Source organism: Osmerus eperlanus, chromosome 4 (assembly GCF_963692335.1).
Source record: "Osmerus eperlanus chromosome 4, fOsmEpe2.1, whole genome shotgun sequence".
NCBI lineage: Eukaryota > Metazoa > Chordata > Actinopteri > Osmeriformes > Osmeridae > Osmerus > Osmerus eperlanus.
The window spans coordinates 11,901,248-11,927,629 of record NC_085021.1 but is presented as its reverse complement, the minus strand read 5'-3'; the positions used below and the strand labels follow the sequence as shown (position 1 = coordinate 11,927,629).

The window sequence follows — 26,382 nt, the reverse complement described above, 5'->3', positions numbered from 1 at the left end:
GCTTCAATGTCAGATGTATATTTAAATAATGGTTTTAGCATTTAGAGATAGGAGAACTCCAGACATGAAGCATGAAAACTGATGAAAACAGTTGTCGGGACACTCTTGTGGACCCTTCACTTGGTATGAATAGCTATAAAACGAACATACACTGCCCTCTTCTGATAGAAGTAGAAATGTCTTCTTCATTTGATGACATCATTGTTTCCGTGTGATCTCCGCTAATAGGAAATATCAGGTCATGCTGACTGGCACCAATCAACAGCCAAAGCTTAGGTCCCCACTGATTTTACTGAGCCCACTCTAAGTGATAATGATCCAATGATATCATACTAAACAGTGTTTAGTGTAGAAATGTGGTTGTGACTAACTATAGCTGACAGGAAGAAAAAAATCCCAATGACAGTATTTTAGGCAACACATTTGTTTTTCTTTGCAATTGTTGTTATGGTTGTTATCTTCATAAACATCATAATATTATTACTAACACCACTATATATAACAATATTACTAATAATATCAAAGGCGATAATAATCGATTAATAACAGGCTATACTGTAGCCTCCACAGCGTAACTTTCAAACTTAATATACTTGACCTTGGTGTTTGAAATGCACAGTAATTGCATGGCAAATTCTCAGTATATAGTCACAAAGGCATCTATTCAGTCGGATGATGAGCATTATATGCATGAAGTATGCCCAAGTAATTATCGATTAAAGCAATACTGCAGCCTATCTCAATACCAGGAGTTTCGCTTTTTTGATAGCTGGCAAAATGCCCATGGCGACAACCACGCGCGATTAGGCAGTATCATGCTCTGTAAAAATGTGTTACCTGAAGCTGCCATTAACGAAATCATAATGGACCGAATGTAACGTTAAGATTTAAATGATTAGTAAGGTTGATTTCAGGACTTCAGCCTAACCCTTTTCGTCATGAACGAACGCCGTTACGTCGGATGAGCCGCATGAAACGGTTTTGTATCAGGTTTATTAGGCAGAAACCCTAATAATATTTGCTCGATAAAAATAATAATAACGCGAGAGTTTGTAAGTTGCCTCAAGACTGTAGTTGCAACTGTCAAAGGTGGAGTGGATACGCGCATGACCCAACACACATTACAGTATTACTGTACACGGCTGCGAAGATAATATCCGTATAAAAAAAAAAACGAAATAATCCCGAGGTAAGGAACCAGACACGGCACGGAAAGCGACCGAGATTGAAGGTTTCCGTTCCTTTTCCACCGGTTTGTTTCCTTTTACTCTAACCAACTCTCTTGCAGCTGTCGAAATTTCTGCACTAAACATATTTTTGTGCCTCCCTTTAGCTCCAGCCAGCGCAAGGATTTTTTTTACTCCTCCTTCGTATTAAAGTCGCCATTTTGCTTCACTGCCTATATAAAACCTTCTTGTATTCTAATATTTTCTTCAAGGAGTCGGAGACATGTCTGTTTTTACTGCCTATTATTGATATTTCTTGAGTCTATATCAAGACGATTGAGCTTGAAGAAGTGTCTCGGGGTATACGTGTTAAAACAGGAGAGGGGGCAACTGGAGGCTTGGAATAAGGTGAAACTGTCCTGGATTATAAAATATTACATTTTCTTCTTTATCACACCCTCCTCTTCCTCCTCTCGGATTCACAGCGGGGGATCAGCGTGTGGTTAACGGCCGTGACAACTGTCTGTCTGCCTTGAATCCCCAGTCTGACCGCACGCCACGGCAGAACGAACGGCAGGTGTGATTGCCATGTAACATCGGTAAAGTCGCCTACCGCGCGAGGTGAAGCCTACTGCCTGACCCCCACGTGGGTGACCCAGGCCACCCGGCCGCTCGTGCAGGGTGACTCCCGATATTCAAGGTAGGTGTGGCCTTCTGGAAGTCAAAAAGACAAGTCTAACGTATTAGTCACAAAAATTGTAGTCGGGACGCAACAATGTAACAGTAAGAGTGAAGTCAATAACTATACAATTTACACATTTCGAACAGCAGTTAGGCGACGCTTTTGGTTGTAGGCTACTGTGCAGGTTGAATCGGGTTGTATAGAGCAGCAAGTCATGTGTTCTTTCATTTTCATGCACTTTGGTGTTTTGTGTGTAGTTGATACATTCCTGAAATAGCGAAGCTTTCTCAGTATTTTCCTCCATTAAAAAGGTGACTCAGTCTGTTATGATTTTCTGACATATAGCTAAAAGTTGCGTTTAGAATATACAGGGTTTATGAAATACATGAAGAAATAAACAGTAATGTGAAGACCTGCATCTAGTAACAGGACAGCTGGACAACACTAGTTAGCTCTGTCAGCATGTGTCAGACATTTCTGCTCTCTCACACATGGATCACACTGGACAAACTGTAGTGGCAGTATGTGGGATAAACCATCTATAAACCATATTCTATGAGAGCTCCACATTGTGCACTGTAATTGTATCATTGAAAATATTCACGTATTTCACTTTTTGATACTAATGCTATCTGTGAAACTATATACTATCTAACCATCAACACTCAAATTGAAATGCATATCATTGCATGTAAACAGATCCTGAGAGGCCTCAAATAAAAGAACCTTTGTGCGGTATTGTAATTAATTAGCAGAGTGACATGAATGTACGCTAAGAGAAAGCATGATGGTCTTGTAATCAATCCCACTTATCATAATTAGCCATTGTCAGCCATAATCCATTAGGCTGTCCATACTACGCCAAACTGCCATGCTGGAGTGATGGCCAGACCCATGCCACAGACATGACTTACTTATGGAGGCCCAGGATATAGCCTGAGCCCAGGGGGCTTACTGTGGTGGTAGATGCATTGGAATGTTGCTGTAAAGAGACTTTCCATCCTGTAAAGAATGCAGTTTGATGACTGGAGCCGGCATGTGACTTGGCCAGTGTGTGAGGGAAAGTCACTTGCATACTGCAAATGGCCTCAACCGACATTTAGTTTTTTCTCTCACTCTTGTTCTCTCCCGTCCCCTCCCTTTCTCTTTCACACTCTCTTCCTCTCCCTTACTCTTTCTCAATTATGATTAAATTACTCCCCTTCGCTCTAATTGGAGGACTATAGAGTTTGTGTGTAAATGAACGTATTGATTTTTAAACGAGACATGGTGAAGGTCACACCCTCATTACAACTCAAAATGATGTGTTTGCGTTGACTGGTATAACCTCAAGCAACTATCCTGGCTGAAAGCAGCCACTCTGCTGTAGCAGCTGGGACTTATAACAGCATTGGAAACAGGGATTGGTGGTGCAGTGGATACAGTTGGTGTAGTAATTGATTGAGAGTCAGTGTTGCACAATGACACTTATGCATCTGTAATCTTGAACCACCGCCCCCTACCTACAGACATGGAGACTCCTAGTGGCCCCAGACTAGGGAAGCTAACCACTGGGGGGTTGCCCAGGGGTCGCCCTCCTAAGCAGGCCCACCCCCAGGAGGCTGCCAGGACCACAGCAGGCCCGGAGAACAACAAACATGGTAAGTACCTCAGAACCACAGTGAAACCATAGAGAACCACACAGAAGTGCAGAACTACAGCAATAAAAGACAGAGGCAACAATGTCAGTAGTTAGAAACAAGAGATCTGTTACAACTGTGGAAGTTTGTGTTCTTGTCTTTGGCTGAGTTCTTTTTACGATGCTTGTTCCTCTGCATCCTCTCTGTGAGGCCTAGAGCCTAGATACACAGTAGTACTACTGTTGTCAATACAGCTAAATTAAGATCCTGGAAATTATGGGACTTGGTGTAGAATGTCTCATCCACAGCACAAGTGAGAAACCCAAGCTAACAAATAACTATTTGCATAGATTCAAGTGATAAAACAAGCCATATGGATTGAGAACAATACTTTGTTTGTGAAGACTGCACAGTGGAATTTTTGTTCTAATCCAATAACCAACTTATCATCATGACTTCTTTTATGAAATAAGGCAGACTTGGAACATTTTCCTGTTTTAATATGACCCAGTTGTTTTGCTTGCTAAAAGATGCTTACGCCAGCGCATTCCAGCTCTAGATGTTCCAGTTAATAGTCAACTTGGTGTGTAGGGTGGGAGATGTGTAGCCATTGTCTTTGTGTTTGTTTTTTTGTGTATGTGTGTGTGCATTCATGCTCCTTGTTAGTTCTTACTGCAAGGGTGTGGGGGTGGTGGGGAGGGTTTTCTCATGCGGTTAACTCTTTTCTATAGCCCACTCAAACATTTATTTTATCTCTAAATGTACAGTAGAATGCACTTTGTTCGTCTACACAGTAAATTATTCTTTGGTGGATATATAGTAACAGTGACATACTCAATATTTGACTGACAGTTAGTCAGGCTCTCAGAATCCACAGTTTTATAGATTTCTTCTTTATAACACACTAAACAGTGGCTTATAAATCAGTCAGGCTCAAATTAGTGTGCTACGTTGTTATTGGGCTCCAGCCCTGGTTTTCTCCCAGCACTGAAAGCCAGTGTGAATACAGTTGGAGGGAGGGAGGGGTTGAAACACTAGTCAGGAGGAGGAGGAAGACAACACATTTGGCTGGAGCTGACGGGAGTGAGTAATGCCAGTGATATCCACACATGTGGCCTGTCTGTGTTGTTGGTGTCCTGCTGCAGGCCTACAGCTGGAGGCTGGCTGGAGTTTTTATAAGACTGAGTGGTTGGCTCAGCTCAGCTCTCTCTCTCTCTCTCTCTCTCTCTCTCTCTCTCTCTCTCTCTCTCTCTCTCTCTCTCTCTCTCTCTCTCTCTCTCTCTCTCTCTCTATGTGCAGGTTTTTAAGTGGTCATAAATGTATGTACATTGTGTGCATGTGTGTCTGTGTTTATGCACGTGTTTTGAGTGTTTAGCTCATTCTAGTTTTTATAGGTAGAGGGCTGGCTTCATCTTACCTTACAGTTGGCCACCTGGGGTCTGTCTAGACATCACAAGGTTAGATAGTTGGCCTCTCTCATCCCTTAAACTGGGTAACCTGCCTGGAGTCTTCAATGTATCTTAAAATGTAGCACGCTTAAACCTGTGTGTGACAATGCCTCAGGTAGTGGTGTACACTCGAGTGTAGAGCTCTGGCTGTGCCAGGTGAACCTGTGCCCCCCACCCCCTCACAGCTCAACCCCCCCCCCCCCCCACCCCCCGCAGGATGGAGGTGCAACTGAAGGGTTAAGCAGGTGTCAGGAGATGAATGGATCCATAGACCCTCATTACACACTTAACTGGATTTCTATTGATGTTCCCCTCTGCAGCACACTGGTGCTCTCCTCTCCCAGGCGAGCCTAGAATACCTCAGCTTTCACCATATACCAAAGATAGTCCTCTCATCTTCCACAAGTGTTTACAGGTCCCGTAATTAAGGAGCTAGTCAGCAGCAATGTTCTACTTGAAGGTGATCATGAGGGGGATGCTAGAGAGCGTTCATCCCAGCCAGCCTGAGGTTGCTGTAGCTCAGTCTGGACCTGGTGCTCTGCTGCCTCTCAGACTGAGGCCAAGGCAGCTTGGATCCTTCCAGCAGCACCTGGGGGCTGGGACGACCTGCCACCCAGCCTGCACACTGCTGCACTCCTTTCACCTGTCTCGCAGGAAAGCCCCTCAGTTTCTGCTGGTCCCCTCAGACTGTGCTCTCCCTCCTGTGACTGCTCTCTCCACTCCTGAGACGTGGAGGATCAAGTTATCATCAAACAGCACTTAGTAGAAAACAGAGGGGGGCTTTCCATGGACTCCATTGTTGTCCCAGTTGTTTCCTTCTTACTTATGCGTGTAAACAGAGCCTGGGAATGGGCTTCCTGCTACAACTAGAGCAGCATGGCTTCTTACTGTACAGTGGTGTGGTTAAGCTTGTCTCACTGCCAGGCTTGAGAGCTACTAGGAATGGCTTTGGTCAATAAGCATGTGTGTGTAAGTGTGTGAGTGAGTGAGTGAGTGTGTGTGTGTGCATATGCCCTATACATTAGTTTGTTTGGTAATGGAAGGGTTTCAGCCTCTTAAAATAATAGCAACACCAGAGCTACATTTCCGATTCCAGGAGCTAGTTTCATATTTCTGGGAATGTCGTTTCTAAAAAGATGTACCAATACGGGTCCACCCACACACCCCTCCCACCATCTTGCATTGTGGTAATAAAGCAGGGTATAAAGTGTTTGGCTGGGACCTTTGTTGATTTGCTGAGTGCTCTATGTAAAATGGTGCAGTACTCCACAGTGTCCCAGGAAGACAGCATGGCCGTCTGGCGCTCCCTGCGTAGAGGAAGTGTTGGACCAGGGATGTGGCAGGCCCTGTCTATGTCAGCATGCAGAGGACTGGATACAGGAAAGGGGTCTCTGTGTGTTTGCTTGGGCAGGCCTGTGTGAATGCTTGTGTTTGAACGTGAGCACTTGTTTTATATGTGATATAGGTGCGCGTACGCATTTGTGTGCATGTGTGTTTTTGTGCACGGGTGTATGCATGTGTGTGTGTGCATGCATGTGTGTGTGTGTGTGTGTGCACCTGCAGGTCTCAGATATCAGGCTACAGGCAGTGTGGACCCTCCTCTCAGACCCACCAACTAGACTCCATCTGCTGACCCTGCATCTTTGTTTCAACATCTCTCTCTCTCTCTCTCTCTCTCTCTCTCACTCTCTCTCTCTCTCTCTCTCTCTCTCTCTCTCTCTCTGTCTCTCTCTCTCTCTCTCTCTCTCTCTCTCTCTCTCTCTCTCTCTCTCTCACACACACACACAGCCGTGTCTCAGCTCTCTTAACCCACCCACTCTCCAGCAAACTGTCACTCACTTCCCTCCTCCCTCACTCTTTAAATCCCCCCTCGGTTCTGCAGCATCACCCTCCTTCCCCTCTACACTGTAACCCACCTTTCTCTTTCTCCCTCTCTCTGTCCTCCTTGTCACCCTCTGTCTCTCTTCCGCCCTCTATCTTTCTCTCTCCCTCTTCCCCTCTCTCCCTGTCCTCTTCCCCCCTCAGTACTTAGAGACCTTGTGAGCAGCAGCACTGATTCATAGGGCCTACATTGTCTCTCTCGTTCTCTCTGTCTCTCTCGATCACCCCTGTCCCTCCAAGGCAGTCGTGGTTGTGTTTATGTCCTTGGCCTCTGAAGCCCTTCTGTGGTGAGGATACAGGGCTACGATCAATACGAGTTATAGATCGGTAATGTTTGTTTTGGGGTGAAATTGAATTGTTGAATTGTTGTGAGTTTCTCTACTGCTGGCGTGTGGGTATGGAAGCGTTTTGTCATCCTGTCACACCTTTAGTTGGCAGGCTAGATTTGTGATGTGGAGATTTTGTGGGGTGGGGGGGAGTGGTGGACGTGGAGGAGGAGGGGAAGCGGACTGTGTTTGTGAGTCACTGTCACTAAGGAGGACACTGCACAGTTGGAGCTAGCGCCCTGTGTCTTCTTCTCAGAGGTGTGTGTGTGTGTGTGTCTGCATGCAAACTGTAGCTTTCTTTTGTACAAATGCAGTATGGCAGTCCATATTCCGAGATACGATTCACAGTAAGACATGAATTTAAAGGTTTCATGTGTTTTTTGGTATGAACGACTATTGAGTGAGGGATCCTGTCACATGTGAACACTCTGCCAGAGATGCAGTACTATGATTGGATGACAGCAAACAGCTTGGCTTTGGGCCAACTGGGCTGATATGCTCCAGAGCAGACATGTGTGCAAGTGGTGCTCGAGACACTGATATACTGTATGTTCTGGAATCAATGCAAGGCCTAGAATGCAGGACTGTGTTAGTCTCCAGATAATGCAGCAGAACTGTATGTGTGTTGGGTTTTCTGTTGATTCTGCTGTTTTAATTGCGGTTTAGCCTAGCTGGTAAACTGATATCCCCACCGTTGAGCTGTGTGGGGTTTCTGGGCTCATAGCGAAAGTCCTGTTGTGCATGTTGTGCTTTTGAATGCAGAAGTAAATCTCTTTTGTGTGTGTGTGTGTTTGTGTGTCTGTAAGTGCGTGTATGAATGGAGGTGTGTGATACAGAGAGAAAAGGAAAACGAATGTGTCTGGGTTACCTGGAGTGTTTGTGTGTGTGAGCAGCAGCGTTTAAAGATGTTCCTCCTGTCTGCTTCCTACAGTTCATGTCTGGAGTCTGGCAGGAGTGGGAGAGATGGGAGAGAGAAGGGATTATGAAGACATATGCAGAGAGAGGAATGTGTGTGCCTTTGTGTGTGTGTGTGTCTGAGAGAGAGAGAGAGAGAGAGAGAGAGAGAGAGAGAGAGAGAGAGAGAGAGAGAGAGAGAGAGAGAGAGAGAGAGAGAAGATGAACAGGCTGAGGAGTGGGATCAAATTTGAGAGAGAGGGGAAAAAAGGAAGTGAGAGATAGAGAGAAAATACTATGTCAGAGAGAACAGTTTACAGGCGGAAAACAGTCAAATAAAGTTGACGGGTGAAAACGTGTTGTCAGAGCCTGTAGAGAGAGGGAGAACCAGGAGGGGAGGGGTGTGAGGAAAATGGTGCCCAGCCAAATAGGGGAGGAAGAAAGAGGCAACTGTTGGGTCCAGCTGTTGCAGACACTCCAAGACTGGGATCCGCTTAAACAGACTCATGCCTAAACGCTGCTGCTCTAGGAGCGGGTTGTATTAACATGGTATTCATTTACAGTAGGTGTGTTTGTAATCTGTGGTTCTGAGGCGTCTAACTCAAAGACCGTTGCATTGACACGGAGCTATACTATCGGCCTGTTTTCCAAACCTTACAGAAGGAGACAAAGGCTCCTGTGTGTTAGGAGGAAAACAAATGACTGTTCTCTGCTACCGCGTGTGTCTTTGTGTGTTTGGGTGTGTGCATGTGTGAGTGTGTGTGTGTGTGTGAGTGTGTGTGTGTAAGGGAGACAGTCACAGGCGTAGCTAGGCAAGCTCAGGGGTTATTTGAGATCATTAAGCAGCTGGCAGCACTCCTGGGCCCTGCCTACTCTGTTAATTTCTTCACTTGTCTTTTATTGTATTTTGTTTTGTACGTTCACTTTCCCTTTTTAATTGTATTCTGTTATACTTCATCACTTCTCTTTATCCCTCATCTCATCTACTCTCCTCTCTTCTTTTTTGACCTGAGAAAGTTTAATCAATAATGATAAAAAAAATATGTTGAGTGTGGATGAACAATATCGCATGAGTGCACTGTATGCCTGTGTGTGTGTTTGTGTGTGTGTGTTTTGGATGTTTATGTACGGCAAAGAGGCCCAACAGTGGTAGCTAAGACAAGTGGATATTATTCCCATAGCAACAGGAACATATCTTCCCCAAGAGCGGAATTCATTAATTATGCCTTTTTTAAGAGACCTTTATTTTCTGAGACAGGAATTAAAATGCACGCTCAATTTCCTCCTCAGCACAAGAGCTGCACCGTCTGACTGAATCACCTCTCCAGCTGCTACCCAGACATTTAATAGAGAAATCCTCATTTGCCTTGAGAATATTACAGTAACATGCTACCCTACAGACTCAGCCTTCTCCTCCCACAACTGTTAGCAAAGTGATTGTGTGTGTGCTATTTTATATGTGTGTGAGTCTCTAGGTGTGACAGCCTCTAAGTTATGCCCAAAGAATGTTAGCAAACATGTCACCATTACATTATCCTAATGTAGTGTTTGCGTATATCTCTGTGTGTGTGTGTGCATGCCTGTAGTGTATTCATGTGCATGTGTGTATGCTTGTCTTTCATAAACCTTTTTATGATTACCTTTTGGTTTCCCATTCATCTTCAAGTTTATTATCATAAGGGAAAGCTAAAGATTACGTGTAATCCCTAACCAGTGTTTGAGAACACACAGACACACACACCCTTAGTAGACATGTCTGATGAGAGAGAGAGATGTTCAGAGATGAAGGAAATCCTTTAGCTAACATGAGCTGTTTTCATATGAATAATGATTACATAAAGTCAATTCATTTAGGATAGAAATCCTCTAACCTTTCCATAATCCCCTCAGTCAGAGGCAGGCAGGCAGGCCCTGATCTAGACAGGAGATGGTTTCCACCAGCCTGCAGCCCTGTGCTGTCTCCCTCTGACAGGTAGTACAGCACTGGAGGTGGGGGTGTCACCACGCTGACAGAGACACATACGCAGGTCATGTTGCTGGAGCATCACATCGAGTCAGACATGAGTTGGAGAACGCTGTCTGTTTCCTCTGTGGCTCGGACGCCGCTGGCTGGATGCAACCAGCAGCAGCCCCTGTTCTCCTTCATGTTGCTGTGGCCCGGCCAGCTCTGTCACATTAACGAAGGGCAGGAAGCTCTGGCGCACGGCGACCGGGAGGGGCGGGGTCATGTCTGAGGATGGAAAGCAGCTGTAGTTCGTACTGCTGTTTAGATTGGAGCGCTCTCCTCTCCACCCCCTGTTTTCCCCTCCTTCCGCCTGTCCTCTCAGCGCCCCCTTGCCTCTGTACCCTCCCCCAGCCCTCCCTCTCTCTCCGGGTAGGGGGGCAGCGTAGCAGCAGTGATGTGGCAGCAATGAGCAGTGGGGTGGAGGGACGCTGGAGCACAGATCTAATTGTAGCAGAGAAGGGAGCAATAATGAGGCAACCTGTCCTCCTCACTCAGGGAGTGGGGGAACAAGAGAGCAAGTGGGATGTGAGAGAGCGAGAGGGAGAAGGAGTTGGGAGAGAGAAATAGCAGGGAATAGAAAAGCAAGCGAGGGAGAGATAATGTGCTAAAGGAGAGGGACTTGGTAAGAGGGAAGAAAAAAAAAGTGACAAAGTGAAAGGGAGAGGGGGGGAGAGAGAGGGGGTTTGAATCAGGGAGAGAGTGTGAGAGTGAGAGAGAGGGGGAGAGAGAGAGGGGGTGTGAATCAGGGAGAGAGTGTGAGAGTGAGAGAGAGGGGGAGAGAGAGAGGGGGTGTGAATCAGGGAGAGAGTGTGAGAGTGAGAGAGAGGGGGAGAGAGAGAGGGGGTGTGAATCAGGGAGAGTGTGAGAGTGAGAGAGAGGGGGAGAGAGAGAGGGAGATTCCACAGCTATGGCAGGGTGTCCTCTCTGCGCTGTGTCAGAGGTTCGTAGGCAGTGGTGATTTATAGGTGATTTATTTTGCTCAGGGAATGGCCTTTACCCACACTGCCTCTCTCTGACACAAACACAAACACACACTCACACACACAGCTGAGCACTATTTAACTTGCCACCACAACTGGGCCTGCACTGTTTTTTTATTGAACAATGTGCCAGCGTTGTTCTGTTGTTAAGATCACAACAACTATGTCAGACATTCCAGATCAAGTCAGATGAGAAGTGAAGTATTCAGCACAGGGGTACAGTGATAAATAAAAAAGGAATGACATATATACTGTATTCTAAATCATCTCTTCTCTGTCTTCTCTCTCTGCCAGGCCCGCTGTGTGGTGAGCGGGTGGAGGGGAAGAAGAAAGGGCGTCCTCGAGCAGAAGTGCAGGAGCTCAGGAGTATCCCTGTGAGTACCTGATCCCTCTCTGAAGTGTGTGGGTGTTGTCCCAGTCCTGCTCCACTGTGTGCTGCACATACACAGTATCATGGATCTGCACCAGTCCAACAGTCTGTTTTGTCTATTGCAACGTGTGTTGTGTTTTCCAGTGTGTTTACCGGAACATGTTCCCTCTCCCTCTCTATTCTCTGTCTGTTTCTCTGCTTCTCTCTCACCCTCTCTGTCTGTCTGTCTCTCTGTCTGTCTCTCTCTCTCTCTCTCACCCTCTCTGTCTCTCTCTCTCTCTCTCTCTCTCTCTCACCTGTGCAGTCCCACATGATGGTTCAGTGGAAGGAGGAGTTTAAGAGGCGTTCCAGGGTAAAGTGTCCGAGCTCAGGCTGCTGGTTAGAGTTCCCCAGCATCTACGGCCTCAAGTACCACTACCAGCGCTGCCAGGGGGTACGACATGGCCCTCCCCTCCCCTCAACCCTCCTCAACCTCCAGCCCACTCCTCACCCCAACCCCCTCTCCTTCCCTCCCTCCTTTATCCAGAGGAATCCCATCCCCTGCTCATTCCCCTTTGTCTCTCCCCTGCCTCCCCTCTGCTAGGCTCCCCTAGCAGAGAAGCTGAGTCACGGCTGTCCATACTGCGAGGCTGTGTTTGCCACCAAGGTCCGCCTGCAGAAGCACAAGCTGTGGAACCACCCAGAGAGAGTCACCACCGAAACCAAGTCAGAGTCCAAACTGCAGAAGAGTCCCATCAAGGCCACCCCCAAGAAAAGGTGACCTGCAGTCAGCCTCCCGTCACCTCCAGACAGCTGTTACACCTCTCTCATCCGATCTCACGGTTCAGTTTCTTCAACTCTGTCGCTGTCTTCCTCTCCAGGCCTTTGGAGAACAGCCCGCCCTCGCCAGTGTTCTTCAAAGTGAAGAAGACCCATGAAATGTCCTCTCCCTCCCAGAACGGGGAGGTGGCCCCCCAGAGAGCAGAGAGGAAACAGCACACACACACCTCACACACCTCGCACACCTTACACACCTCACACCCCTCGCACACCTCACACCCCTCGCACACCTCTCACACCTCACACACCTCTCAAACCTCACACCCCTCGCACACCTCTTATACCTCACACACCTCACACACCTCTCAAACCTCACACACCTCACACACCTCACACACCTCACACTCCCAGCAGGCTGCACTGCAGTACCAGACGCAGCAGCAGCTGTCGTCTTCTGACTCCTCCCCCGTCACCCCCGGGGGCAGCGAGAGCGAGGGGGGCAGCCTGCCCCCCCCCTTCACTGACGAGGACCCTGAGAGGATGAGGCACAGTAAGATTTCCACACCTGGAGGGTGACACATTACTGCACACAAGCATAGGTATACAACATTGCGTGACAAAGTGACAAAAGTGCCTGCTAAATGAACAAATACTACACATTCTTAGTGAGTTAGGCTACTATGGAGCACTGTTAGGAACGAGTTGATGTGTGTTTGACCATGTCTTGATCTCTGTATTCCTCTTGAGCCAGGACGGAAGCAAAAAACCCCCAAGAAGTTCACTGGAGAGCAGCCTTCCATCTCAGGAACATTTGGATTGAAAGGTTTCTTTTCCATTTTGTCTCACCTGTGTTTTGACACAGTTGCTGTTGTACACTTTGATTATGCCTCATTTATATTGACTCATTACAGTAGGCTACATTAAGCTCCCTTTGATGATTCATCTAATCGTCTGGAGGGGGACAAATGCACTCATAGTAGAAGTAGGGGGAACTATTTCAACACTGCAATGGATACCATTAGGCATAGTGTGTGACTGTGTATTAATCCCCCTGTGCAGGTGTTACAGATGGTAGTGGCCTGTTAATTGGGCAATACAGAGGTGTTTCATATCCTGCTAAAGTCTCAGTGACTCACACTCAACACCACACACCAGACATACTGTAGCACACCACACACACATACACTCACACATACACACACACGCACACACACACAAACACTACTAGGACGCACATTTATCTTATTCACACTCTGTCAGCTAAATGACTGACATTGTACACATTCACAAAGCACAAGATGACACTGACACAGATGTTTGAACTCTTTGACCAAGCGGTTCTTCTATTTCCTGTTGATTCTCTCTCTCTCTCTCTCTCTCTCTCTCTCTCTCTCTCTCTCTCTCTCTCTCTCTCTCTCTCTCTCTCTCTCTCTCTCTCTCTCTCTCTCTCTCTCTCTCTCTCTCTGTTGCAGGTATGACCAAGGTGGAGGAGAAGCTAAAGGCAGGCCGTGTGAAGAGGGCAGAAGGAGGTCTTCACAGTGAGGAGGCCCAGAGGAAGCCCCCAGCCTCGGCCTCCAGGAGGGACACCGCCCCCCTCAGCTCTGGTACACCACATGTCTAGTTTGCTCTGGTACACCACATGTCTAGTTTGCTCTGGTACACCCCATGTCTAGTTTGCTCTGGTACACCCCATGTCTAGTTTGCTCTGGTACACCACATGTCTAGTTTGCTCTGGTACACCACATGTTTAGTTTGCTCTGGTACACCCCATGTCTAGTTTGCTCTGGTACACCACATGTATAGTTTGCTCTGGTACACTACATGTATAGTTTGCTCTGGTACACCACATGTTTAGTTTGCTCTGGTACACTACATGTGTAGTTTGACCCTGATTCATTAAGGCAGACTGATTCCATTCCCCTCCCGTGCCTTAAACAACCATGTTACGGTTTGATGAATTGACTGATTGGTTGGCAGGTCCTCCCCCAGATGTCCAGTGGCACCAGGCCATCTCAGAGCGTGGTCAGGTGGTCTGTCCCACCTGCTCCATCGTCACCAGGAAGACGGTGCCTGGACTCAAGAAGCACATGGAGATCTGCCAGAAGGTGAGAGGACCTCAGATGTAGATATTACAGTACGGTATACGGGAGTCAGGGAGTCAGTTGGCTGAGCGGTGAGGGAATCGGGCTAGTAATCCGAAGGTTGCCAGTTCGATTCCCGGTCATGCCAACTGACGTTGTGTCCTTGGGCAAGGCACTTCACCCTACTTGCCTCGGGGGAATGTCCCTGTACTTACTGTAAGTCGCTCTGGATAAGAGCGTCTGCTAAATGACTAAATGTAAATGTAAATGGTATACAGTGGTACCTCAGATGTAGATATTACAGTATGGTATACAGTGGTACCTAAAGTGTGCAGATTACAGTACGGTATACAGTGGTACCTAAAGTGTGCAGATTACTGTACAGTATACAGTGGTACCTCAGGTGTGCAGATTACAGTACGGTATACAGTGGTACCTAAGGTATGCAGATTACAGTACACTATACAGTGGTACCTGAGGTGTGGAGATTACAGTACAGTATACAGTGGTAACTCAGGTGTGGAGATTACAGTACACTATACAGTGGTACCTAAAGTATGCAGATTACAGTACAGTATACAGTGGTACCTCAGGTGTGCAGATTACAGTACAGTATACAGTGGTAACTCAGGTGTGGAGATTACAGTACAGTATACAGTGGTACCTCAGGTGTGCAGATTACAGTGGTACCTAAGGTATGCAGATTACAGTACAGTATACAGTGGTACCTGAGGTGTGGAGATTACAGTACAGTATACAGTGGTACCTCAGGTGTGCAGATTACAGTACGGTATACAGTGGTACCTCAGGTGGGCAGATTACAGTACGGTATACAGTGGTACCTAAGGTGTGGAGATTACAGTGGTAACTCAGGTGTGGAGATTACAGTACAGTATACAGTGGTTCCTCAGGTGTGGAGATTACAGTACGGTATACAGTGGTACCTCAGGTGTGGAGATTACAGTACGGTATACAGTGGTACCTCAGGTGTGGAGATTACAGTACAGTATACAGTGGTACCTAAGGTATGCAGATTACAGTACACTATACAGTGGTACCTGAGGTGTGGAGATTACAGTACAGTATACAGTGGTAACTCAGGTGTGGAGATTACAGTACGGTATACAGTGGTACCTAAGGTATGCAGATTACAGTACAGTATACAGTGGTACCTCAGGTGTGCAGATTACAGTACAGTATACAGTGGGAACTCAGGTGTGGAGATTACAGTACAGTATACAGTGGTACCTCAGGTGTGCAGATTACAGTACGGTATACAGTGGTACCTAAGGTATGCAGATTACAGTACAGTATACAGTGGTACCTGAGGTGTGGAGATTACAGTACAGTATACAGTGGTACCTCAGGTGTGCAGATTACAGTACGGTATACAGTGGTACCTAAGGTGTGCAGATTACAGTACAGTATACAGTGGTACCTCAGGTGTGGAGATTACAGTACAGTATACAGTGGTTCCTCAGGTGTGGAGATTACAGTACGGTATACAGTGGTACCTCAGGTGTGGAGATTACAGTACAGTATACAGTGGTACCTCAGGTGTGCTGATTACAGTACAGTATACAGTGGCTGGCTGCCACGTAGCATCATCCACTGTGACAGCTTCAACACATCTGCATTTCATTTAAGTTAGAAGGAAATACAATTTCCCACTCTCTGTTGAATTTACTAAACCGCCATACATAAGTTAACACTCACCCTAAATCCTATTTCATATGTTGTCACAGTTTCATTTTTGATTGAGTGGTTCATCTGTTTTCTATTCAGTGCCACTTACACACTAGTGAAGAATGTAATGGACCTGGCCTCTATTTTAACTTAACTTACCATATGTTATAAAGGGAGTTCTGCAAATGTATTACAAATGGTCTTGTCATCGCAAAATCTGTTCCTACTGAACACTACTTTTCCAAATTCATCCAAAATCCCAATCCCTCTTTATGTCATTATAAAGCAGGCTCAACACATTCAACTGAATGTCCAGTTGAATGTGTTGAGGGTGTGTGTGTTCCCTCTCACCTGCTGTCGTGAGCTCAAGCCCCTCCCCCTGGCCAGGTGTTGTGGCCTTCTGGATAACCCTCACCTCAGCTCCAGGGACGGGAATGACTCAGGCATGCGACTAGACACCTCTCTCTGAGGACCCCTAGCTGTCACTGCCGGAGGGGAGATCAATACCCTTAGACAGAGGGTATTGATTGGAAATCTGGGCAAAGAATACTGTGGTTGCATTTTAATAGTCTGAAGCTGCTTCTTCCCCCTGGTGCCCTCTAAAGTACCTTGTGTGCTCTGATCTGAAAGACAAGGAAAGTGGTGTGGAGGACGGCTTGTAGAACGTGTGGTGTTCTATTGTTCCTTGTATGGGTGTGATGGTGATGGAGACAGAGGAGAGGGGATGAGTCAATGGGTCATTGGAGAGTGTATCAATAGCAGGTGGATGTGAATCAGCAGTAAAAGCTCCTCTGATTGGTCCTTAGGTCAGACCTGTTAGTGCCTTTCTAGGCTCCTTATTAAAAGGAGAGGGTTTTAATGGAGCCCTGGCCCAGCGGTCTGTAGGACTCTATAAAAAGTGATAGTGCTGCCATTACACAGTGATAGAACCAGCTCATTAGATCAGGGTCACTTACAGAAAAAAACACCTTCTCCTTCAGATCAATACTGTAGCACTGGGCCTCTCTCTGGTAGGGCCTCTCGTTGGGAGGCCCTCTCTCTGGGAGGCCCTCTCTCTGGTAGGGCCTCTCTGTGGGAGGCCCTCTCTCTGGGAGGCCCTCTCTCTGGTAGGGCCTCTCTGTGGGAGGCCCTCTCTCTGGGAGGCACTCTCTCTGGTAGGGCCTCTCTCTGGTAGGCCCTCTCTGTGGTAGGCCCTCTCTCTGGTAGGCCCTCTCTCTGGTAGGCCCTCTCTCTGGTAGGGCGTCTCTCTGGTAGGCCCTCTCTCTGGTAGGGCGTCTCTCTGGTAGGCCCTCTCTCTGGTAGGGCGTCTCTCTGGTAGGCCCTCTCTCTGGTAGGGCCTCTCTCTGGTAGGGCCTCTCTCTGGTAGGCCCTCTCTCTGGTAGGGCCTCTCTCTGGTAGGCCTTCTCTCTGGTAGGGCCTCTCTCTGGTAGGCCCTCTCTCTGGTAGGGCCTCTCTCTGGAAGGACCTCTCAGACTCCTGCATGCTCTCCTGTAATGAATCATTTTGTATCTGTCAGACAGTAACCACTGTTGTGAAGATGTTCAGATAAAGATTACCCTCAGGAGAAACTAGGGCAGAAAGCAGACTTTGTCTGACCTCTCTGTGACCTGTGTGACCTTTCACCCCTACAGCTCCAAGACGCCCTGAAGTGCCAACAGTGCCAGAAACAGTTCAGGTCCAAGGCCGGTCTCAACTACCACATGATGGCTGAACACAGCACCAAGGTACTCACGCACACACAAATGTAAACACACTCATACATTCACATTCATGGTTGGCTGTCTATAGTTGGGACTGCAGTTGTCTGCCAGTAGTGGACACTAGGTGAAAGGTCTTGATGTTGATCCTTGAACATTGACTTTCAAATCTAGTCCAGGGTCTGATTTAGGACAGGGTCTATGTGGGTCAGATGGGTCCAGTTTCAATACTGACACACTGACCCAGTCCCCAGTAGAGGGATTCTACCAGCAGACACCAGAGCTGGCTGGGTTCAGACTCAGTCTGCAGACCAACATGAAGAGAAAGCTCCAGAGAGCAGGCCTGCTGCTGGCTGTGTGGTCCTGCAGACAGAAGCATCCTCTCCAGGGTGATGCTCTTTGGCACAGATGAACACGTGATTGATATGCTTGTCGAGGGCGTTCTCCTCTTCTATTGGAAGCTGTGTATAATCTGCAGCAAGGAGCTTCATTAGGATATTAGCATGCCTCTCCTGCATTAGCTTGATGCTTCTCTAATGAAGATGGTTGAATTATTCACCATTGGCTGTTTCAAAAGTATCATGAAAGATTAATGGACTTGCGTGGACCAAACTCGAGTTTGTTTTGTGTGTGTGTTCATGCGTGAGAGTGTGTGTGGATGTGTGTGCGTGAGAGTGTGTGTGTGTGTGTACTATCAAACAGTAGCAGATACCGTTATGGAGATGATTTATGTTGTACGTAGAGGTGAAAAAGCTGTTGGAGATATCTAATTTTTCTTCATTCTGGGCTTATTGTCCTATGACCTTACTGGCTGCTCTGCTGGCTTGCAGTAGAGGAGACACAACAGTGTGCGTTCTAGAACCATAGTCACCAATCCTTTATGAATACTGACCCACCCAGAACTGCTAGATTAAACTGTCTTGGGATGTTAAAATAAACTTTGTTGCCAGCCATTTGAAAGTCTAGACCTCAGAAAAACTTCCTTCATTTTGGGAAACAAAGTTTAATCAAGGCTGGTTGTCCTTTAACCACCGTACTCAGAGGTGTTGTTGCTGATAATCTGTGCCCAGTGTGTCCTCTAGTCACATGGTCGAGCCTCAGTGCAGCGTGGGAAACCTCAGCAGGATGACAGAAGGACAGAGGTCACCTGCTGGGTTTGACCTTGCTGCCACCGACTCTTCTATGATACCCCTCTCTTCTATCTCTCACTACCCCAACCTCTGTATCTTTCCATCTCTCTTTCCTTTAATCATTCTCGCCATGTACATCTCTCCCATGTCTCTTTCTCTCACTCTTTCAGTCTCTTACATATTCTCTCTCTGCCCCAACTCTCTCTCCTTCCCTGTATCTCTCTCTCCTATTTATCTCTGGCACTATCTCTGGTTTTACTCTTTCTCCACTTTGTTCCCTTCCTTATGCGCTGCACTCTCTCTTGCTGATAAAGATTTAAAAATACATGTTTGTGTTTTTTTCCTTTACTCTGCCTAGCTAAATTAAAGGCTGCTGGAAGTGTCTGTTCTGTTGCCTGCGGGTCTGAGCGTGACATGATTTACTTTGGGTATAGAGGGTCCTCTGGGCTGCTATCTCATCTCTTCCTCACACACTACCGCTGCATCTCAATTATCTGGAGTGCTTTCCTCCCTGTCTCCTTTCTGCTATCTGCACTGATACACAAACATACCAGGAGAGGAGGCCAGCAGAGCATATTGAGATCCAGCCAGGGATCACCCTTTTCTCTGTACCTCCCTCCTCCCGTGTTCCCCCTGGCAACCCCGTCAGCTGTTATTCTGATCAGAGTTGGTGTTTGGCACTGGTAAACGCCTCAGTGAAAACATTAGTTTGACAGTTGTCATAAACATGCCTTGAGTAAGAGCCTCACCATGAAACCATTTAATGATTCTGGCAAGTTGTGAGCATCATAGATGGTAAACAAATTTTTGGGAGCTGGGTCTTTAGTAGGGAGGGGGAGGTGTTTTGTGGGGACACACTGGTGCAACGCTGTGTTTGTTCCCCCTCAGCCCTCGGGGAGTGAAGGCCAGACGGGGGACGAGCAGGAGGAGAGAGAGAGGCTGCGCAGAGTGCTCAAACAGATGGGTCGAATCAAGTGTTCTAGTGAGGTATGTACTCTCCTCCTTTTCTGTCTTTTCTTCTCTCTCTCGATCTTTCTCTCTCATCTTTTTAATCTCTCTTTAACCTCTCTTTCTTTCCCATTCTCCACTACCCCCTTCTTTACCTTTTATCTTCAGTATCTCTGTTTTTTTACTTGATTTGTTTATCTTTCTCTTTGCCAGCCAGTCTTGCCAATTACCCCCCCCCCTCCTCTCTCTACCTTATGTCTCCCGTCTTTCCATCCCTCACCGCATCTCATCCACTAAACCATTCTGTCCCTCTCTTCATGTCTCTTACACTCTTACACATCTCTCTTTCTCTCCTTATTTTCATTTCCCTCTCTCTTGTCATGATGCCCGAGCCCACATCAACACTCTGTTTCCAATTACTCACGCTCTAGTGCAAAAAAAATGACAGAGAAGAGAAGAGAGAGGCTGAAAGCAGACTCTCAGAAAGACACTTCATCATACTTCATACTCACCATTTTCGTCTCCTCGATATCTCCCAGCCACAAAAAACACAAAGATCGTTTTCCATCAGATTTTGCTGTGTTCCACTAACCTGATTTCCAATTGAATGTGTCTCCTTATTTTCCATGTTATCCCCCCACCACACACACACATACACAGGGATGCTCGGCCCACTTCTCCAGCCTGATGGGCTACCAGTACCACCAGAAGCGCTGTGGCAGGGAGCTGTCTGAGGAGGACAAGCCTGTGTTCCTGTGTCAGCACTGTGGCAAGACCTACCGCTCCAAGGCAGGCAGGGACTACCATCTCCGCACCGAACACCCTCCAACCACAGCCACCACCAGCGCCACCCCTCCCACGGCCACGCCCACCACCAACAACAACGCCACCTCCAACAGCACAGGCAGAGACAGGGTAAGGATCCCACAGGGTTCAGGCTGGGACTGGCTGGAGAGCTTCTCCTCCAGGGCCCTGACCGGTGTGCTCTCCCTGTCCTCCAGGTAAGCCCAGAGGAAGCTCCGCTGGCGGGAAGAAGAGAGCCGAGCCAGACGGAGAGGAGGGAGGAATGGCCACAGAGGCCTGCTGGGCGAGGGAAGGAGCGAGACAGGGAGGTCAGGGAGAGGGAGAGGGGAAGAGAAAGGGAAGGTGAGGGTCTCGGGGAGGACTTTGAGCGGACCCCCAGTGGCAGGGTGCGCCGGCGGTCTGCCCAGGTAGCAGTGTTCCACCTCCAGGAGATAGCAGAGGACGAGCTGGCCAAGGACTGGGGAACCAAGCGTCGCATCAAAGATGACCTGGTACCAGACAGCAAGAGGGTAAGCTCCGACAGAGACCAAACACACATACATGTGCACACACACACACACACACACATCAAAGGTAACCTCTCAGTAGACATAAAGGTGAAAAACACACAAACACACCCACACACAAATATTAAAACAAATATCCCAGCACCACCTGGTCCTTGACATCAAAAGAGGTTGGATTTTATCAGGAGAATGACAAACACACACAAACACACACATGAATGCACACAAACTCTTATTTATTTACACACCATGAACCACATCAGAGAAAACTTCTCAACATCATAGCTTGACTAGGGTAAACATATGGCATGCAAACACAAAGTAACACAAATACACGCACACACACACACACACACACACTTGTAAATGTATCTATTTCCCCTTAACTCTCCAACCAGCTGAACTACACACGTCCTGGCCTTCCCAACTTCAGTCCCAAGCTGCTGGAGGACTGGAAGAATGAAGTCAAGGAGAAGGGCTTCATATGCTGCACCAACGGAGTAAGACCTCCAACCAACTAGTTGGATTTAACGATGCATTTGATGTTAGATGGCACACTGCCACCCAGTTCAGAGTGCAGTGAATCATACTATTGAGAACACTGAGAATGAGGAGAGTACAGTAGTGGCTAAGTTCTTGTTCCTCTCTGTTTTAGAGCTGTGAAGCTGTCTACTCCAGTGTGTCTGGACTAAAAGCCCACTTAGCAAACTGTAACAAGGTATGGTCCACAACGACATGCAGGTTTCACCTGACTGATGCCATTGATGTTGCCGTCCTGTCCTACCGAAGCTCCCACCTCTCTATCCTGTACAGATTGGAAAATGCTTTTTGGCTTAGAGCAATAGTGGAGATGCACTGCTTAACTTATTAGAGGGCATACAACAGTCACCACATCACCAGGATGAACAGATCATGTGTCGGCTTATGGAAAGGATCTAGAATCATGGGACGTGACATCAGAGCAGTGTGTTTTGATGCCCTCTCGTCTTTGTTATGTTGGCATCACCTGGGTGTGTTTCTGCATGCTGCAGGGAGGGGGCGATGTGGGGAAGTACACCTGTTTGATCTGCCAGAAGGAGTTCAGCTCAGAGAGTGGTGTCAAGTATCACATCAGCAAGACACACTCACAGGTAGGTCAGGAACACTTTCACTTAGGTACTGTACACTGGTAAGTGTAAATCCAAAACCAGTAAGTATATTTTCTAGTACGGTATGTGTGCACTTCACCCACCCACAACTCAGTCTATTCCATATACACCTATTAACCTCTGCCTTTGTTCTTTTTACCCCTTGTTGCATGTGCCCTCTCTTGCTCTCCCTCTCCATTTCCCATGTTCTGCCTCTCAGAACTGGTTCCGGGCTGCAAGTCACATGGTCATCACAAATAAGGCCAAAACTCCAGAGAGCAATGGAATCAAGATGGAGGTGAAGAACGGAGCCACCGCCGGCAAGAAGAGAGGCCGCAAGCCCAAAGAGCGCCCCCCTGAGGCAGCTGCTGTTCAAACAAAGACTCCCCCCAGCACCACCCAAAACTCAACATCTACCCTCACTCATGCCTCCACCCCAACACCGACCCCCACTCAGACCCTGGCCTCCACAGACAAGGGGAGCCCCACACTGAACAGACACCCCAACCCGCCTGCCACTAGGCGGGGTAAACCCAAGAAGGTGACCCCTTCAGAGTAGCTTGGCTCCCAGTGAACCAGGGGCCCGGAATCTATCAGCATTGCTCCAGTAAGCTCAAAGACATTACATACTGTAAGACACAAGGATTGGGGACAGAGAAGGAAACTAAAACCACCCTAAACAAGCTAACTAATAAGTTAATGTGTTACATTTCACTCTGATCTTTGCGTTTAAACCCTGTATGGTTTCTGTGTCTACTGGCATATCCGGACATTCAACAGTATTCATTATTTCTCTTCATTCCATTGTTAAGGTTAATTTGTTTTCCTCTACTCATGTCTGGGGTTAGTTGTAATCAAAGTTAAAATCCTGATTTCTATATGAATAGCATATTTGAAGCAAAAGTAGTATTTCAATTGACTTTAGCGTAATTCTCTCTACATGTATGTAGGTTCATGTTGTGTTTGAGAGGTTTTACAAGGATATTCTATTAGCATGGTGAGGTCATTTACTGCTAGTGTTTTTTCCACGGATATAATGTACTGTGTATATATACAATATCTATATCTATATCTCTATCTCTATATATAAATATAATCAAAGTTATTTCCAAGACAGGAAAGTCTAACTGAATCCTGACTCATTTGCAATGTGTTTTTCCTCATTGTTATTTTTCATTGTGGCAGCTGGAAGTTTAAGTAGAAACCCTTTAACAAACAGCCTGCCACTGTGCAATATGATGTTGTTTTTCTATCTTTGTTGGCCTTATTTTTTCTTTGCCTTTCTGTTAACAGACAAACTTTAACATAGTGTGGTACTTCAAAGGCTTTTCTGTGCATTGTGCCCTGGATTTATAGCTAAAATGTTTGAAACTTTGGCTGAAACTAGGATTTTGTTTTTTATATTATCATTTTCACTGAAATCTCTTGGGAGCATCTTAACATGATTGTGTGAGACTTCATCCAATTTCACATTGGTGATTATTCACAAGGCACAAGATGTACACTTAGGGTTGTTTAACGTGTGTCAATAGAATATCCACAAAATAAGTGTATGTATGCTAGCACATTACCCAGAATGGCACTAGTACACATGGAAAAAAGTTCCAATCCCTTATTCTACATTAACTGCTTATTTCTGTCTTTGGAATAGCACTGTAATGACTAAATAATGAATATGTAGTGGAGAGGGGGGTGTGCAGCACAATCAACTAAGTTACCACAATTTTGAACTCAAGGTTGAAGTGAAGCGTGAAAAAGTCAAAGATGCTTTTGCTTGAAAGAGTTGATAAAATAGAGCAAATGTCTTTTATAGAAAGTTTAAGGATGATAATCTTTTAACAAAAAAAAACAAAGCTAATGAAGATTTAGATGTTATTACGTGTATTGACCTACACCTGGTCGTTAAAATGCTAATGTCTTGCACTTTAAACCCAAACCTCTTGCCAGTCCCCTTATGTCCTTTTGCACTTAACAAGCACTGCTAATCTTTCACCCCTACCTTACATTCAGTGGCCCCTTGGTGTAGATTTAGGATCAGTGTGTCCAAGCATAACCTTCAGCCTGGGGGGTCATAACCCCTGAACTGAAAACAGCAGCAGTGTCTCCAGAAATCCAGAAATAAGCATTGAGGTTTCTATGTCCCATTTTCAAACCAAGGCCTGTGTTGAATCTGGAACAGATAGGACCACCTCACTCAATACACTAAGCCATAATGGTCCTTAGAAATGCAACACATCGGAGGCTGTTGGACTCATCTTTACTAGTTTAGATTAAAGAAAATAGAAAAATGTAGTTTAATTTATGATAAAAAGCTATTGTGTGCAATCAGCGAATTCATATTTTAGCTATGGTACATTCTCAAAGTAGATACTTGAATCCACCAACAAATTCTTATAGTAATAATTTGATCAAAGGATAAATTCCATACAATATTTGATTTATATTTGCAATGTATATCCATGAATCAAAAAATCTCCTGGCTGAAAATGACAGATCAGATCTATTTTATAATCTCTTGTGTATATTACCTAGTTAAAGCTTTGAATGTGTACATAGATGTGACTTGAGAAGAGAATTAAGTATGTTAGAATATGAAGGGTGCTTTACCTCCTTCTCTACCTTAAAGACTGCTGAAGAGAGAGATCATGCTGTTCAGTTTGTCCTCCGGGTCCTCTGGCCTCAGCCTCCTTCCAGACAGGCCCTATCATGAACAAAGGGGCCTTATTCTCTGTCATTCCAATCAGATGTACGTGTCACCATTTTCCACAGGATGCATCCACATAGTCAGGAATCATTCAGATTGAACTCTGTTTAAGATTAATTGAGGGAGGGGGCTCAGAGTGCTATTGGCTCTCTGTTATGATGACATCTCTCTTTCTGTCTCTTGCTACCATTGTGGGAAAGCCTTGTGTTCCTTGTGTCCAGGTTGGATGGCTGGTCTACAAACAATAGATGAGTGCTAACTGGTACTTTGAGCTTCTCAGTATTAGTTCTCCTTGTGAGCTCTGGGCTAGAGATGGAGGTTGGAAGATTAAGCACCTTGATAAAGGCTGGATATCAAGAACAGTAAGAGATCCTAGTCAAGTGTTGAATTTAGCACAGTTTGAATTCATGAGTTGCTTGTCACTTGTTTGATCGGTTTGTCATATTGAACGTTGTTTATCCAGCAAGCTTTGGTGTTGCAATAGGATAGTTTAGCACTGCTTACCATGGTGAATGTTTCATATTTGATCTTGCCCTTTACTATCTGTCTTCCTAGATCATGTGGAAAACACATATCCTGCAGTACCAGCTAACTGCACCAATATGTTTAGAATACAGCAATACACCATAATTTGTTGGTTTTGTTGGCTTGCTAATGTTTCAATATAGAGTTATTTCTAAATTTAACAGCACTTTTTCACACCCCATACCTTTGTTTGCTTTGATAATGTTTTTTTCTGAAATCAAAAAAGTACAAAAACATTAGATTTGTAGTCCATAAACAATAGGTCATGTGTTGACACTGTTGTTTTAACAATTTTGATGATGCACATTAATATTAATTGAGATTTTCAGAATACGTGGACAAACAAATCGAGAGTGTCCTTTAATATCTACTCAACATGGGACTGGGAAGTGTGTGTGTGTGTGTGTTTCTGTATTTAGTGCACTTACTATCCCATGAAATAGGCTTGAATTAGGAGTGTTGTTGGAGCTTTCTAGTGACCTGGGCTGTGTGTGGTGTGACTTTTGTACCTGGGGAGTCCATAGGCAGATGTGTCTTCCCTTTTTCAGCAATGTTCCTTCCCCTTCTGAAGGTCTGTGTTCTGGATTTCAACGGGCTTCTGATGTCTCTTATTTTGAAAATGTACTGTTTTGCAATACAATATAATCAGATTTTTATGTCACCTAAAATGAACTGTAAAATGAGACCCTCCCATTCAATAGAAATGTGGGTTAAACTGTTAGTATATGGAAACTAGGAAGAAAATAGAGTAAGAACCTAGGTGACATAATGTCTGGGCTGAGGTGACATGAAGCTATTTATCTAAGAAGGGAGGCGTCACTCCTCTGATTCTGAACTGTTACAATTTTTCCAAATTGTTGTATTACCTGTGCATTATTATCCCTCAACTAATGAATTAAAATGTTGTTGACTAAGTTTGTGATCATGCTATGAATTTATATCATTACATAAATAGTTATAATCTGAACCTAATTTACAGGCAAATGCTTTCATTCATGACAAATAGACTAGATAGATATTACCCATAGTATTACGTGGGGGTAA

General features: G+C 45.9%; 1 protein-coding gene across 5 annotated transcripts; it reads left to right on the top strand.

Moving 5' to 3' along the window:
* Positions 1-803: 803 nt before the first annotated feature.
* Positions 804-26,253, top strand: znf512b (zinc finger protein 512B). Of its 5 annotated transcripts, none has more exons than XM_062459059.1 (18): positions 804-1,252; positions 1,652-1,866; positions 3,357-3,488; positions 11,296-11,375; positions 11,676-11,804; positions 11,955-12,127; positions 12,232-12,680; positions 12,882-12,953; positions 13,603-13,734; positions 14,120-14,235; positions 17,529-17,621; positions 19,613-19,711; positions 20,333-20,587; positions 20,674-20,985; positions 21,381-21,482; positions 21,638-21,700; positions 22,014-22,112; positions 22,330-26,253. In XM_062459059.1, exons 3-18 carry the CDS (start codon positions 3,359-3,361, stop codon positions 22,666-22,668), a joined length of 2,643 nt encoding a protein of 880 aa, XP_062315043.1. In that variant the 5' UTR covers positions 804-1,252; positions 1,652-1,866; positions 3,357-3,358; the 3' UTR covers positions 22,669-26,253. The 5 variants fall into 5 exon arrangements, with proteins under 5 accessions (XP_062315043.1, XP_062315041.1, XP_062315042.1 ...); XM_062459057.1 differs by having other exon boundaries at positions 807-1,189; positions 14,108-14,235; XM_062459058.1 differs by having other exon boundaries at positions 807-1,252; positions 1,711-1,866; positions 14,108-14,235.
* The last annotated feature ends 129 nt before the right edge of the window (positions 26,254-26,382 follow it).